The following is a 13,468-nucleotide window of genomic DNA, read 5'->3' as shown; positions in this document are numbered from 1 at the left end:
TCAAAGACCATCATAATACTCAGCCTTCTCACTCTACAGAACCACTTTCGCTTTTATTATTTTCTGGATCCTCCCATCTGCTCTGTGAAGAAGACCTCTTTATTATTCCCATTTTACAGGTAAACAACTAGGGCAAAAAAGAGGCATCCATGATTACATACCTAGGTACAGCAAAGCTAGGGCACAAACCTGGGAATCTCAGACCAGAGTCTGGGCCGCCCCACAGCTATTTAACATATTACATATATTTGTGTACCCTATTATAGTATTTGTAATAGTAATAATAATACACACTGGTGCAGAAGACATAGGAATTTCATCCTGTATCTTGTATTATCCTAAACACATCATCTTTGTTGATGGTGATTGGGCTTTCAAAGCTGTGGTGTGCGCACTAAGGGATATAGTCGGAAAGAATTCCCAAAGACAGACACACTATTTACATGAGTTAACAGGCCTAGCACACCAGAGCACAGGGCTGAAGGAAAACAGTGACCCTGAGCCACTTCCCCCTTAATTCAAGGACAGTTGGCTCAGGCCCTTAAGTAAGGAGACAAAATCATGGCTTTCAGTAGATATTTGTGGGCATTTCTCAAAAAAGGCTTTCACTGCTTCGTGTAGAATTTTTTTCAATAGTGGTCCACTGATAATGACCAACTGTCTGGTTTGCACAGGACTAGGAGTTTCTTGGGATGTGAGACTTTTAGTGCTAAAATCAGGGCAAGCCAAGGGTGTTGGTCACCCTGTCATGGACCACCTGCATCAGAATCATCTGGGGAGGTTAGCAGAGATGGCTGGTTCTAATCCTAGGGCACTGGTCTTCACCCTGGCCTCACAACAGAATCATCTGAAGAGACTTAAATGTGTTTGAGTTCACCCCAGATCAACAGAAACTGGGTCTCTGGGGTGAAGGCCTGGCACTTGTATCTTTTCATGTGCAGCCAAGACTGAAAACTTCTGCCCTAGAGATTTGGATTCAGAGGGTCTGGGCTCAGGTCTTGTTCAGAAATCTGCAGGCGGCCGGGCACCGTGGCTCACGCCTGTAATCCTAGCACTTTGGGAGGCTGAGGTGGGCAGATCACGAGGTCAGGAGATTGAGACCATCCTGGCTAACACAGTGAAACCCCATCTCTACTAAAAATACAAAAAAATTAGCTGGGCGTGTTGGCGGGCGCCTGTAGTCACAGCTACTCGGAAGGCTGAGGCAGGAGAATGGCGTGAACCCAGGAAGGCAGAGCTTGCAGTAAGCCGAGATCGCGCCACTGCACTCCAGCCTGGGTGACAGAGCGAGACTCCGTCTCAAAAAAAAAAAAGAAAAGAAAAAAGAAAAAAGAAATCTGCATGCATTTTTAACAGCTCCCAGGGGATTCTTATATACATCATGTTTCAACAACCAGTGAATGCTTATGTGATGTGTGCATCCAGTGGTAGCATTCCCTGAATGCCTTGTATGTGTTAGGCTCTGGAAACACATGGGAAAAAAAAAAAAAAGAAAGAAAGAAAGAAAAGGAAACCACCTCCTGTTCTCCAGTCCCTCTCTATTCACTGGGGAATAAAGACCTACAAATTGTTCCAACATAGTATACTGTGGTTTAGATTTAAAAGTGGGTCAGCACCATCAGCATGGTTAGGGCTATTCAGTTCCCAGAAGCCAAGGATGGTAGACTAAAGACGGAGCATATAATTTGCCATTCCTCTCACTGAGAGATATGGTTTGGGTTTGTTTCTCCTCTCCTTAAGTCTGGGCCAGCCCTGTGACTGGTTTTGACCAATACTACGTGGCAGAAGCTATGCTGGATACTTTGCAGGGCCAGGCCTTAACAGCTATGTGGTCCCCACTTTTGCTCCTTTGGGAATGCTTCCTCTTTGAAGCCTAACACCATATAACCTAACACCATATAACCTAACACTACCTGGAGGCCACCATGCTATGAGAAAGCCCAAGGTGCCCACATGGAAAGAGAGGCCATGTAGAAGAGCACAAAGGTAGGAGTCTCTCTGAGCCTGCTCTGGCTCAGGAGGTTGCCTGATTTAAAAAAAAGAAAAGAAAAGTCATGTGAAAATGAAATAAAGAAAAGCACCAAGGTGCCAGACCTATGAATGGAACCTTCTTGACCTACCAGCCCAGCTCATCCACCAGTTGAATACAGCTGTGAATGACCCTAGCTGATGACTACATGGAGAAGAACTGCTCAGCTGAACACTGCCCAAATCCCTGACTTGCATAATTATGACGAAATAAAATGGCTCTTGGTTTTTCTGTTATTTGTTTGTTTTGAGACAAGGTCTGACTCTGTCGCCCAGGCTGGAGTGCAGTGGCACGAACTCAGCTCACTGTAAGCTCCTCCTCCCCGGTTCAAGGGACTCTTGTGCCTAAGCCTCCCAAGTAGCTGGGACTACAGGTGAGCGCCACCATGCCCAACTAATTTTTGCATTTTTTGTAGAGATGGGGTTTCGCCATGTTGCCGAAGCTGGTCTTGAACTCCTGAGCTCATGCGATCCACCCACCTTGGCCTCCCGAAGTGCTGGAATTACAGGCGTGAGCCACCACACCTATTATTGTTTTGAGTCACTAAATTTTGGGGTGATCTGTTACACAGTAATAGCTACCAGCATGCCTCATCAGAACCAGAAGACAGAATGACATCCCATACCATTCTGCCTTTCTTTCCATTCACATTGTTCATCTTTGTATTCTTCCATTGAGTAGATTACTGATGTCTGAACCGAAATTACTCTCCCAAATTAGTCTTCACTCTGTTTCCACTCCTGCCTTCCTCCAATAATGAAGCAAAACAAAACCGTAAATCAGAGTGTATTAACTCTCGGCTTAAAAATCCTTCAATGGTTTCCCATTGTCTTTGGGATAGATATAGGATCCTAATGGCAAATGATAAGATCCTATATGAGCTAGCTCCTACCTTCTTTGTGGAATTCACTTTCTACTACTTTCTCCCAACGACTCAGTGCTGCAGCCACAGGGATGTCTTTCTGTTCCTGGAATACACCAAATCTTCTCCTGTCTCAAGGTCTTTGTACTTGCTGTTCCTTCTACCTAGCCCTCTCCCTTCCCTACAACTCATACACGCAAGGTTGGTCTTGATCCTTCGTAACCTGTAGCACGTCCCTAGGAAGTCTCCCCTGCCCATGCCTTCCCGTACCCCTATATGCTCTACTACATTTCCCCACTTATATTCTCCCAGCACTTATCATTATCTAAAAATAGTTAGTTTATTTATTGTCTGTCTCTTTCTGCTAGAATATGAGCTCCACGAAAGTGGAAAATATTTCTCAGCAAGTATTTGCTGAATTAACAATCCCATGAATGGAGAAGGAAGGAAAAGGGAAGTATCATGGAAAGAGCTCTGACATTGCAGGAGTCAGAAAATCCTGGTCCTTGCTCCAATTTTGCCCCTGCTTACCTATGGATAAGCTACTTCCCCTCACCTAACCAGAAACTTCATCCCCACCAGCAAACACATGGCCAGCGATGTTTATCACTGTCATACCTCACAGGTCTTCACAATTTTTGTTTGTTTGTTTGTTTGTTTGTTTTTAGAGACAGAGTCTCGCTCTGTTGCCCAGGCTGGAGTGCAGTGGTGCAATCTTGGCTCACTGCAACATCTGCCTTCTAGGTTCAAGCAATTCTCCTGCCTTAGCCTCCCAAGTAGCTGGGATTACAAGTGCCCACCACTATGCCCGGCTAATTTTTGTATTTTTAGTAGAGACGGGCTTTCACTTGTTGGCCGGGCTGGTCTCAAAATCCTGACCTCAAATGATCCACCCCCTTTGGCCTCCCAAAGAGCTGGGATTACAGGAGTGAGCCACTGTGCTGGGTCCACAAGTCTTCATAAATCCCCATAAAAATTTTGAAGAATGTCAGGTGTGGTGGCTGACGCATATAATCCCAGCACTTTGGGAAACTGAGGCGGGTGGATCATTTGAGGCCAGGAGTTCAAGACCAGCCTGCCAATATGGCAAAACCCCATCTCTATGAAAAATGCAAAAAATTAGCCAGGCGTTATCGTGGGTGCCTGTAATCCCAGCTACTCAGGGGGCTGAGGCAAGAGAATCACTTGAATTTAAGAGGCAGAGGTTGCAGTGAGTCGAGATTGTGCCACTGCACTCCAGCCTGGATGACAGAGCAAGACTGTCTCAAAAATAAATAAATAAATAAAAATAAAATGGCCCGGCACAGTGGCTCACACTTGTAATCCCAGCACTTTGGGAGGACGAGGCCAGAAGATCGTGAGGTCAGGAGTTCGAGACCAGCCTGGCCAACATAGTGAAACCCCGTCTCTACTAAAAATACAAAAAAATTAGCCAGGAGTGGTGATGGGCACCTGTAATCCCAGCTACCCGGAGGTGGAGGTAGGAGAATCGCTTGAACCCGGGAGGCGGAGGTTGCAGTGAGCAATGCAGAGATCATGCCACTGCATTCCAGCCTGAGTGACAGAGCAAGACTGTCTCAAAAAAAAAAAAAAAATGGCTGGGCGCAGTGGCTCACACTTGTAATCCCAGCATTTTGGGGGGCCGAGGCGGGCAGATCACGAGGTCAAGAGTTTGAGACCAGCCTGGCAAACACAGTCAAACCCCGTCTCTACTAAAAATACAAAAAAATTAGCTGGGTGTGGTGGCAGGCACCTGTAATCCCAGCTATTTGGGAGACTGAGGCAGAAGAATCACTTGGACCCGGGAGGCAGAAGTTGCAGTGAGCTGAGATCATGCCACTGCACTCCAGCCTGGGTGACAAAGCTAGGCTCAGTTGCAAAAAAAAAAAAAAAATTTTAAGAAGCTCTGTTCTGTCTCATACATTTTTAAGTTAATAACTACAATTATTTTTTACAAGTTAAAATCGGCTCCAAGATCAAATTTTTTGTCATAGTCTTTGTTAGAGACATGTTTTAAATACATTTTCATCCAAACCTTAGAGCTACAGATTTCACGTTCAGTTTATGGAAAATGTCTACCACATAATCCAGTTGGCAAAGCCTGTCCTCACTGTCAAACCAATTAGCCAAATCAAACAGATTTTCTGTCCATAAGAAAATCTACCTTTATTTTTAAAAGGTTCCATAAATGCATTAATTTGCATCCCCATGACAACTGGCTCATGTCTCAATTCTAATTTTATAATACATAAATAAAGAGCTAAAGCACTTAAGTTTAATATAGCATAATGGCTAAAACACAAATTCTAGAGGAATTCAAAGGTGTCTGAATTCAAATTCTGATTTCACCACTTAACACCTCTGTGACCTTGGGCAACTTATTAAACCTCTTTGTGCCTTGGGAGCATCATCTGTAAAAGGAGGGTGGTAAATATCTACTTTATAGATTCGGTATCAGTATTGAATTAGTTTATTATCTGTAAAATTCTTAGAAGAGTGTCTGGCACATAATTAGCATTGAGCAAATTTTTCGTTTTGTTTTGTTTTGAGACAGGGTCTCACTCTGTTACCCAGGCTGGAGTATAGTGGCATGATCTCAGCTCACTGCAACCTCTGCCTCCCGGGTTCAAGCTATCCTCCCACCTTAGCCTCCCAAGTAGCTGGGACTACAGGTGTATACCACCACACCTGGCTAACTTTTGTATTTTTTTGTAGAGACAGGATTTAGCCATGTCGCCCATGCTGGTCTCGAACTCCTGAGCTCAAGCAATCTGCCCACCTCGGCCCCCTGAAGTATTGAGATGACAGGTATGAGCCACCACACCCGGCCCTATTTGGATGTTTTTTGAGACAGGGTCTTGCTTTGTTGCCCAGGCTGGAGTGCAGTGATGCAAACCCAACTCACTGAAGCCTCGACCTCTTGGGCTCAAGATATCCTCCCACCTCAGCCTCCCAAATAGCTAGGACCACAGGCACATGCCACCACGCCCAGCAAATCTTGTAGAGATGAGGTCTTGTCACATTACCCAGGCTGGATTCAAACTCCTGGGCTCAAGTGATCCTCTCACTTCGACCTTCCTAAGTGCTGGGATTGGAGGAATGAGCCACTGTGCCCAGCCTAAACTAATATTTTTATTTCTTTATTTTTATTTTATGTTTTATTTTTTGGCTTTACTTAATCAGCTTCCTCAGGTTGAATAAACAAGTATTCTTTTTTGTTTGTTGGTTTTTGGGGTTTTTTTTGAGATGGAGTCTCACTCTGTTGCCCAGGCTGGAAGGCAGTGGCATGACCTTGGCTCACTCCAACCTCTGTCTCCCAGGTTCAAGCGGTTCTCCTGCCTCAGCCTCCTGAGTAGCTGGGATTACAGCAGGCACACGCAACCATACCCATCTAATTTTTGGTTTTTTGCTTTTTGGGTTTTTTGTTTTTTTTATTCGAGATGGAGTTTTGCTCTTGTCACCCAGTTGGAGTGCAATGGCACGATCTCAGCTCACTGCAACCTCCGCCTCCTAGGTTCAAGCAATTCTCCTGCCTCAGCCTCCCGAATAGCCGGGATTACAGATGCTGGCCACCACGCCCAGCTAATTTTTGCATTTTTAGTAGAGATGGGGTTTCACCATGTTGGCCAGGCTGGTCTGGAACTCCTGACCTCAGGTGATCCACCCACCTCGGCCTCCCAAAGTGCTGGGATTACAAGTGTGAGCCACCGTGCCCAGCAATTTTTGTATTTTTAGTAGAGATGAGGTTTCACCATGTTGGCCAGGCTGGTCTTGAACTCCTGACCTCAAGTCATCCACCCAACTCGGCCTCCCAAAGTGCTGGGATTACAGGTGTGAGCCACCATGCCTGGCCGAGTATTCTCGAGTGTTCTTTTTTTTTTTTTTTGGAGACAGAGTCTCACCCTGTCACCCAGGCTGGAGTGCAGTGGCACAGTCTCGGCTCACTGCATGCTCCGCCTCCCGAGTTCACACCATTCTCCTGCCTCAGCCTCCCAAGTAGCTGGGACTACAGGCACCCGCCACCACGCCCAGCTAATTTTTTGTATTTTTAGTAGAGACAGGGTTTCACCGTATTAGCCAGGATGGTCTCAATCTCCTGACCTTGTGATCCACCCGCCTCGGCCTCTCAAAGTGCTGGGATTACAGGCGTGAGCCACTGCGCCTGGCCCCTGGCCGAGTATTCTTAAATAAAACAAATACTACGAGTCCGTAGTAGAGGCACAGCACCCTTTAGTTTCTCCTGCCTAATCTCTCTTTACTTGCTATCTCTCAGGAACAGAGCATTCTCTAACTGTCCTTTTGAACAATGGACCTTGTTCAATGAATTTGGGATGGACAGAGGTGTAACTTTCTTATAAAGCCAAAGAAGAGAAACAATGAAAACAGAGTTGAAAAGGAGAACTTAAAAGAATCCAGACAAGCAGATGACTTTTAGGCAAGAGTCCCTGCAGAAGCTGAGAATCTGGAAATGGATTCCTTTAATGTTATCTGTGCCCCTGCATTCCCAGTTCCAGGACCACTGGCTAGTTTGACACACCCTCACTGGGCACACTCAGAGCTAGATATAATTCCTGGAAACCCTTCTACACCTCCATCTCTAGCTCTCTGGCATAAGAAAGCACAAGGTATTGCAAGTAGTATCCTTGAACTTATTCCAGATTATACAAAAGGAAACTATTTATAAATTTCCAAACTTTTATTAGGAGGAACAGATTCACTGTGACCCAGTATACAGCTGAGGGCAAAGTACCAGTCATCAGGAACAGGCCAACTCAAGAGACCCTTCATGAACAAACCATGCTGAAGTCTTAAAAAGGAAGACTAATTTTCATAGATAGGTGGGGACCCATCAGGCCTGAAAACCTTGGCGTCATCATATCCTAGGCCCCTATACCTCAGCCTCACTTCTGAAATGCAAATCAGGTAGTGTCATTCTCATTGCTAATTTTTTTTTTTTTTTTTTGAGACAGTGTCTCACTCTGTTGCCCAGGCTGGAGTGCAGCGGCGCAATCTTGGCTCACTACAACCTCTGCCTCCTGGGTTCAAGTGATTCTCCTCCCTCAACCTCCAGAGTGGCTGGGACTACAGGTGCACGCCACCATGCCCAGCTAATTTTTATTTATTTTTTTTTTTTTTAGTAGAGATGGGGTTTCACCATATTGGTCAGGCTGGTCTCGAACTCCTGACCTTGTGATCCGCCTGCCTCGGCCTCCCAAAATGCTGGGATTAGAGGCGTGAGCCACCGCGCCCAGCCAAAATCTTTTCAATGGGTATCCAATGTCTTTTGTTTAAAGCCTAGATTCCTTAACGAGGCACAGAAAGACCTCATGACCTGAACCCTGCCTATTTATCCACCTTCATTTCTTTCCATTTCCCCAAATACACCCTATGCCCCAGCCACACTGAGCCCCTAGCAGTTCCAGCTCCCACTCTCCATGAGGTCTTTTCATGAGCTCCTCCCTCTGCTAGAACATCCTCCCCCACTCCCCATTTGTTGTCCCAGGGAAGTATTAACACCCCCTTTAAGACTCTGTTCCTTACTATCACATTTGGGATTAAGTTAAACAAAAGAAAAGAAAATTTTTTAATTAAAGAAAAACAAAACTAAAAGACTCTGTCCTTTACAACTCCTCTGCAAAGCCTTACTGAGCATCTACCACATGCTTAGCATTGTATTAGGCACCGAGGATGCATGGTAGAATTAAATGCTCTTCTTAGTTCCGTCAGCAACCTCTGCTTGCATCTAGAGCATCAATGTCTTCTTTGTATTATAACTGTCTCCTCTACAAGGCTGTGAGCATTCTGAGGACAGGGCTTCTGCATTATTCATCTTTGACTCCCTATTACCTAGTCCATGGAATGCATCCGTAAATATTTGTCAAATTCATTTACTCACAAAGAATTCATTGAAAATTTTTGTATCAGGAATGAATGAGGTGCTGAATGAACAGGATTATAAAACTGAATGAACAGGATCATGCTTATGATCCCTGCCCTCTTGAAATTTTGCAGTCTCAGGGGATAAACAGAGCACTTGATTTAATGAATGATGTAGGAATAAGTGAATGAGTTAACGAATCAGGGAAGGAGTCTGGATGCAGCAGCCCAGAGCAGATCTACAGGAAGTGAAAGGCCAGTGTCTAGGGAGGTAGTTGGGGAATGCTGATGCCCTTTTGGTCTTTCTTTTTTCTTTTCCTTGAGAGACAGTCTTGCTCTGTCACCCAGGCTGGAGTGCAGCGGCCTGATCTCAGCTCACGGCAGCCTTGGCGTCTCAGGCTCAAATGATCCTCCCATCTCAGCCTACAAAGTAGCTGAGATGGGCCGGGCATGGTGGCTCATGCCTGTAATCCCCACACTTTGGGAGGCCAAGGCAGGTGGATCACTTGAGTCCAGGAGTTTGAGACTATCCTGGGCAACATGATGAAACCTTGTCTCTACCAAAAATACAACAACAACAAAAGTTAGCTGGGCGTGATGGTGTGCACCTATAGTCCCAGCTATTCAGGAGGCTGAGGTGAGAGAATCAACTGAGATGGGGATGCCGCCACTGCACTCCAGCCTGGGCCACAGAGTGAGGCTCCACCTCAAAAAAAAAAACAAAGTAGCTAAGACTACAGGTGCACACCACCACACCAGGCTAATTTTGTTTTATTTTTTGTAGAGAAGAGGTCTCACTGTGTTGCCCAGGCCAGTCTCAAAGTCCTGGACTCAAGCAATTCTCCCACCTTGGCCTCCTAAAGTGCTGGGATTACAGGCGTGAGCCACTGTGCCAGGACTTCTTTTTTTTTTTGAGACAGGGTCTCGCTTGTTGCCCAGGCTGGCTTTGAACTCCTGGCTTCAAGCAATCCTCCTACCTCAGCCTACCAAAATGCTGGGACTACAGGCATGAGTCACCACCCCCAGCCTGCTCTTTCTAATACAGAGAAACTTGAAAGACAGCAAGCACCAGAGCAAAAAGCATGGAGTTTAGAGTCTGACCTAGACTTGAATTCTGGATCCATTACTTATTAGCCATGTGACCTTAGGCAAATCCCTTAACCTGTTTGTATCTTCGTTTCCCCATCTATAAAATAGGGTTAATAATAATATCATAAGAGGATTATGATTAAATAAGAGAATGCATTTAAAAGCCCTTAGCCTGCATCCATAGTTTAGGAATTGGTGGTTCCCATCACTTGCTCAGTGTTGAGTGCGCAAATTCAGAAACACAGCATGTCTGGACTCAGCCCTGGTCCAGTATTTTTACCACAAACCAGCACCTGACACCTTCCCTAATCCCATGCCTATGTGGCTCTCCCTTCTTTTTTATTTTATTTTTTAAAGACAAGGCCTCACTTTATTGCCCAGGCTGGTCTCGAACTCCTGGACTCAAGGAATCCTCCCGCCTCGGCCTCCCAAATCGCTGGGAGCGAGCCATGGAACCCAGCCTTCCCTCTCCCTTCACCACTCCACCCGTCACTGGCCAGTTCTGTTTACACGCTGCCTACGTGCTTTCAAGGCCAGGGGTTGTCTAGCATATCTTTACAAGCCTAAGGTGAGGGAGTTGCTGCTTAGGGAGAGGCGTGGCAAGAAGGCAGTCAAAGAGGAAGGGAAAAGCACAGGTGTTTAGGAAGGCTCCACAATGAGCCTGGCACCCGGCTTGGTATTCAACATGCATTGTTCCCTGTCATCTTCATAAAAATATCATTTTGAGCTAGCCCCCGTGGCTCAGTTAACTCAGGAAGCTGAGGCAAGAAGACTGCTTGAGCACAGGAGTTTGAAGTTGTAGTAAGCTATGATCAGCCACTGCACTGCAGCCTGGGCAACGTAGCAAGACCCTGTCTCTTTAAAAAAAAAAATTATAGCTGAGGAAACTGAGGCTCAGGAGGTAAACAGGAGATATGGGATAAAAAGCCAAGTCTCTCTGTGACTCCAAAATAATTTTCTGCTCTGCCATGCTGCCCACCAGCTTGTAGATGACCATCAAATGTTTGAGCAATAAGTTTCAGTTTTCTTATTCCCAAGAGGAGCAGAAATTGTGCAGCCCTCCCTCCATGGAATCCAGGTATATGCTCAAACAGTGATGAATAAACAAATGAACACTAATGAATAAATGAAAGATTGAGTGAAATCTCTCTGATACCCACACCAGGAAGAAGGAAACAAATAACTCTGGAGGAGCCGCCTTGCAGGAAGAAGTGGAGACTGTCTCCCTGGCTGTGGTCTCCAGTGTCCAGGTCAGCAAAGGGCTAGGAACTGGCTTAGTTGGAGTTAGAAAAACTTAGGAGGGTAGGGGGTGCTGGGGAGAACATGATGGCTGGAGGGAAAGCCAGTGTGAAGGGCAGGGAAGAGGAATGGAATTACTCAGCCCTCATCCTCAGCCCTTCCCTGCCATTTCCCTCGGGAAGATAGCCCCTGACTCCTGGCCCAACATGCTGCCAACTTTTAAAATGAAAGTAGCAGGATCCAAAGCAGCCACACCAGGAGGTCACTCCAGAAGGGGGGTTACCAACGAAGCACCCCACATGTCCCTCCTCCTTCCTGCACAGCACCCCTCGGCCCTGCACTTCCTGCTGCCGCCCCCTTGTCCTGACATGGGACTCCCTCCACTCCCTCCCAGCTCCCACATCTTACCCTGAAAGACCAAGGTAGGGGCGTCCCAGCCCACGCCTTCCGGTCCTTGCGTTCCAGGCTTCCTGGGCCAAGGGGTTGCCCACTGCCCTGAAGATCCCGCTCTGCCAGGCGCTCCTCCGTCCCTCCCCAAACGAAAATCCTCCAGACAGGTTCCAAAGCTGCCCAGCCCAGGAGGAGGGAGGCTGAGGAAATCCCCTCCCAGCTGGGCTGGGCCGGCCTGCTTGGCAGTCTTGCTCCTGGGCTGGCCCTGGATGAATGAGTCCTCCTCTTCGCCTGCTTGGGTCTTAGCCAGGGAGCCGGTGGCAGCCTCTGCTCTTTCTCCAGGACACTGAGCTCCATTCCTCCTCCAAGTCCTGCCCTCCTGCTTCATGCCTGGGTCCCCTGCTCTCCACTCTCAGCTCTCTGACGCCTCAACGAGGTGGTCTCTATCACTCTGCATTTGGTTATGCTCCAGTCTGAAGCCAGGCCTGTACTGGGCACCAGGGTGGGTGACTTGATGATCCTCAGCAGAGATTTAGTCCACAGAAGAATTGGTGACACCATGGCCCCTGGTGAAATAGCTTTGCCAGCTCTGATTATTCATTCAAAGCATTTTGAGAATAACTGGCCTTGTGTGAGGCCCTGAGGATGAAGAGGTAGGTTAACGGGGTCCCTGACCTCCTACTCTACTAGGAAGACAAAGAATGAAGCTCTAAGTAGACGCTGCTCAAGATTCAGGCAGAAGGCGGCCAGGCATGGTGGCTCACGCCTGTAATCCCAGCACTTTGGGAGGTTGAGGTGGGTGGATCACCTGAAGTCGGGAGTTCGAGACCAGCCTGATCAACATGGAGAAACCTCATCTCTACTAAAAATACAAAATTAGCTGGGCATGGTGGTGCATGCCTGTAATCCCAGCCACTCGGGAGGCTGAGGCAGGAGAATCGCTTGAACCCGGGAGGCGGAGGTTGCAGTGAGCCAAGATCACGCCATTGCACTCCAGCCTGGGCAACAACAGCGAAACTCGGTCTCAAAAAAAAAAAAAAAAAAAAAATTCAGGCAGAAGGGACCAGGGAGGAATCCCCCTGTGTGGAAGTGTTCTGGAAAAGCTCCTAGATGACATGACATACAAGATGGGTTTTGAAAGGTGAACAGGGGTTTTCCAGAATTGTGAGCGGGGAGCACACAGAAGGGGAGCACAGGCTGACAGAAAAGGCCATGGGAAGGGACGGAATTCAGCAGGAACTACTCAAAGTTCAGAATTGTGAGCAGGGAGTGTCAGATCATGCAGGGCCTTGTGTGCCTTGGTAAACAGTTTGGACTGTGTCCTATAGGTTCTGGGGAGTCATAGAAAGATTGTTTGTTTGTTTGTTTGTTTGTTTGTTCATTTGTTCGTTGCAATACAGGGTCTCTCTGGGAGGCAGAGGTTGCAGTGAGCCGAGATTGCGCCATTGCACTCTAGCCTGGGCAACAGAGTGAGACTCCATCTCAAAAAAAAAGAAAAAAGAAAAAATGGGATCTCTCTCAGTTACCCAGGCTAGAGTGCAGTGGTGCAGTCATAGCTTGAAGCAGCCTTGAACTCCTGGACTCAAGTGATCCTCCCACTTCAGCTGCCTGTGTAGCTGGGACTACAGGCACCCACCACCATGGTCAGCCAGTTTTTAAATTTTTTGTAGAGATGGAATTTCACTCTGTTGCCCAGGGTGATCACGAACTCCTGGCCTCAAGAGATCCTCCCGCCTTGACCTCCCAGAGCGCTGGGATTACAGGTGGTACACCACACCCTGCTAGCTCACAGATAGGCCTTAAACAAGGGACACAAACTATCAGACTGCATTTAAAATAGATCACTGGAGCCAGGTGTGGTGGCTCACACCTGTAATCCCAGCACTTTGGGAGGTCAAGGCTGGAGGACTGCTTAAGCCCAGGAGTTCGAGACCAGCCTGAGCAACATAATGGCACCTGTCTGTACAAAACAAATTTTTTTT

At 47.0% G+C, this 13,468-nt stretch overlaps 1 protein-coding gene and 1 long non-coding RNA gene across 2 annotated transcripts in view; one reads left to right on the top strand and one right to left on the bottom strand.

The window, feature by feature from the left end:
- The window catches only part of RHBDL2 (rhomboid like 2), a 53,558-nt gene extending 41,666 nt beyond the window's left edge, over window positions 1-11,892 (bottom strand). The window contains exon 1 of the mRNA XM_019015782.4: window positions 11,505-11,892. Within this exon, the coding sequence (XP_018871327.1) occupies window positions 11,505-11,874 (370 nt within the window). The 5' untranslated portion in view covers window positions 11,875-11,892. The remainder of the gene's footprint in view (window positions 1-11,504) is intronic.
- The window catches only part of LOC134757507 (uncharacterized), a 79,527-nt gene extending 67,273 nt beyond the window's left edge, over window positions 1-12,254 (top strand). Inside the window, exons 3-4 of the long non-coding RNA XR_010131560.1 lie at window positions 5,607-5,699; window positions 11,023-12,254. This is a non-coding gene — a long non-coding RNA (uncharacterized lncRNA). The remainder of the gene's footprint in view (window positions 1-5,606; window positions 5,700-11,022) is intronic.
- The last annotated feature ends 1,214 nt before the right edge of the window (window positions 12,255-13,468 follow it).

This window comes from Gorilla gorilla, chromosome 1 (genome assembly GCF_029281585.2).
Source record: "Gorilla gorilla gorilla isolate KB3781 chromosome 1, NHGRI_mGorGor1-v2.1_pri, whole genome shotgun sequence".
In the NCBI taxonomy this organism is placed as follows: Eukaryota; Metazoa; Chordata; class Mammalia; order Primates; family Hominidae; genus Gorilla; species Gorilla gorilla.
Note: the sequence above shows the minus strand (reverse complement) of the source record. Positions and strands in the feature narration are given on the sequence as shown.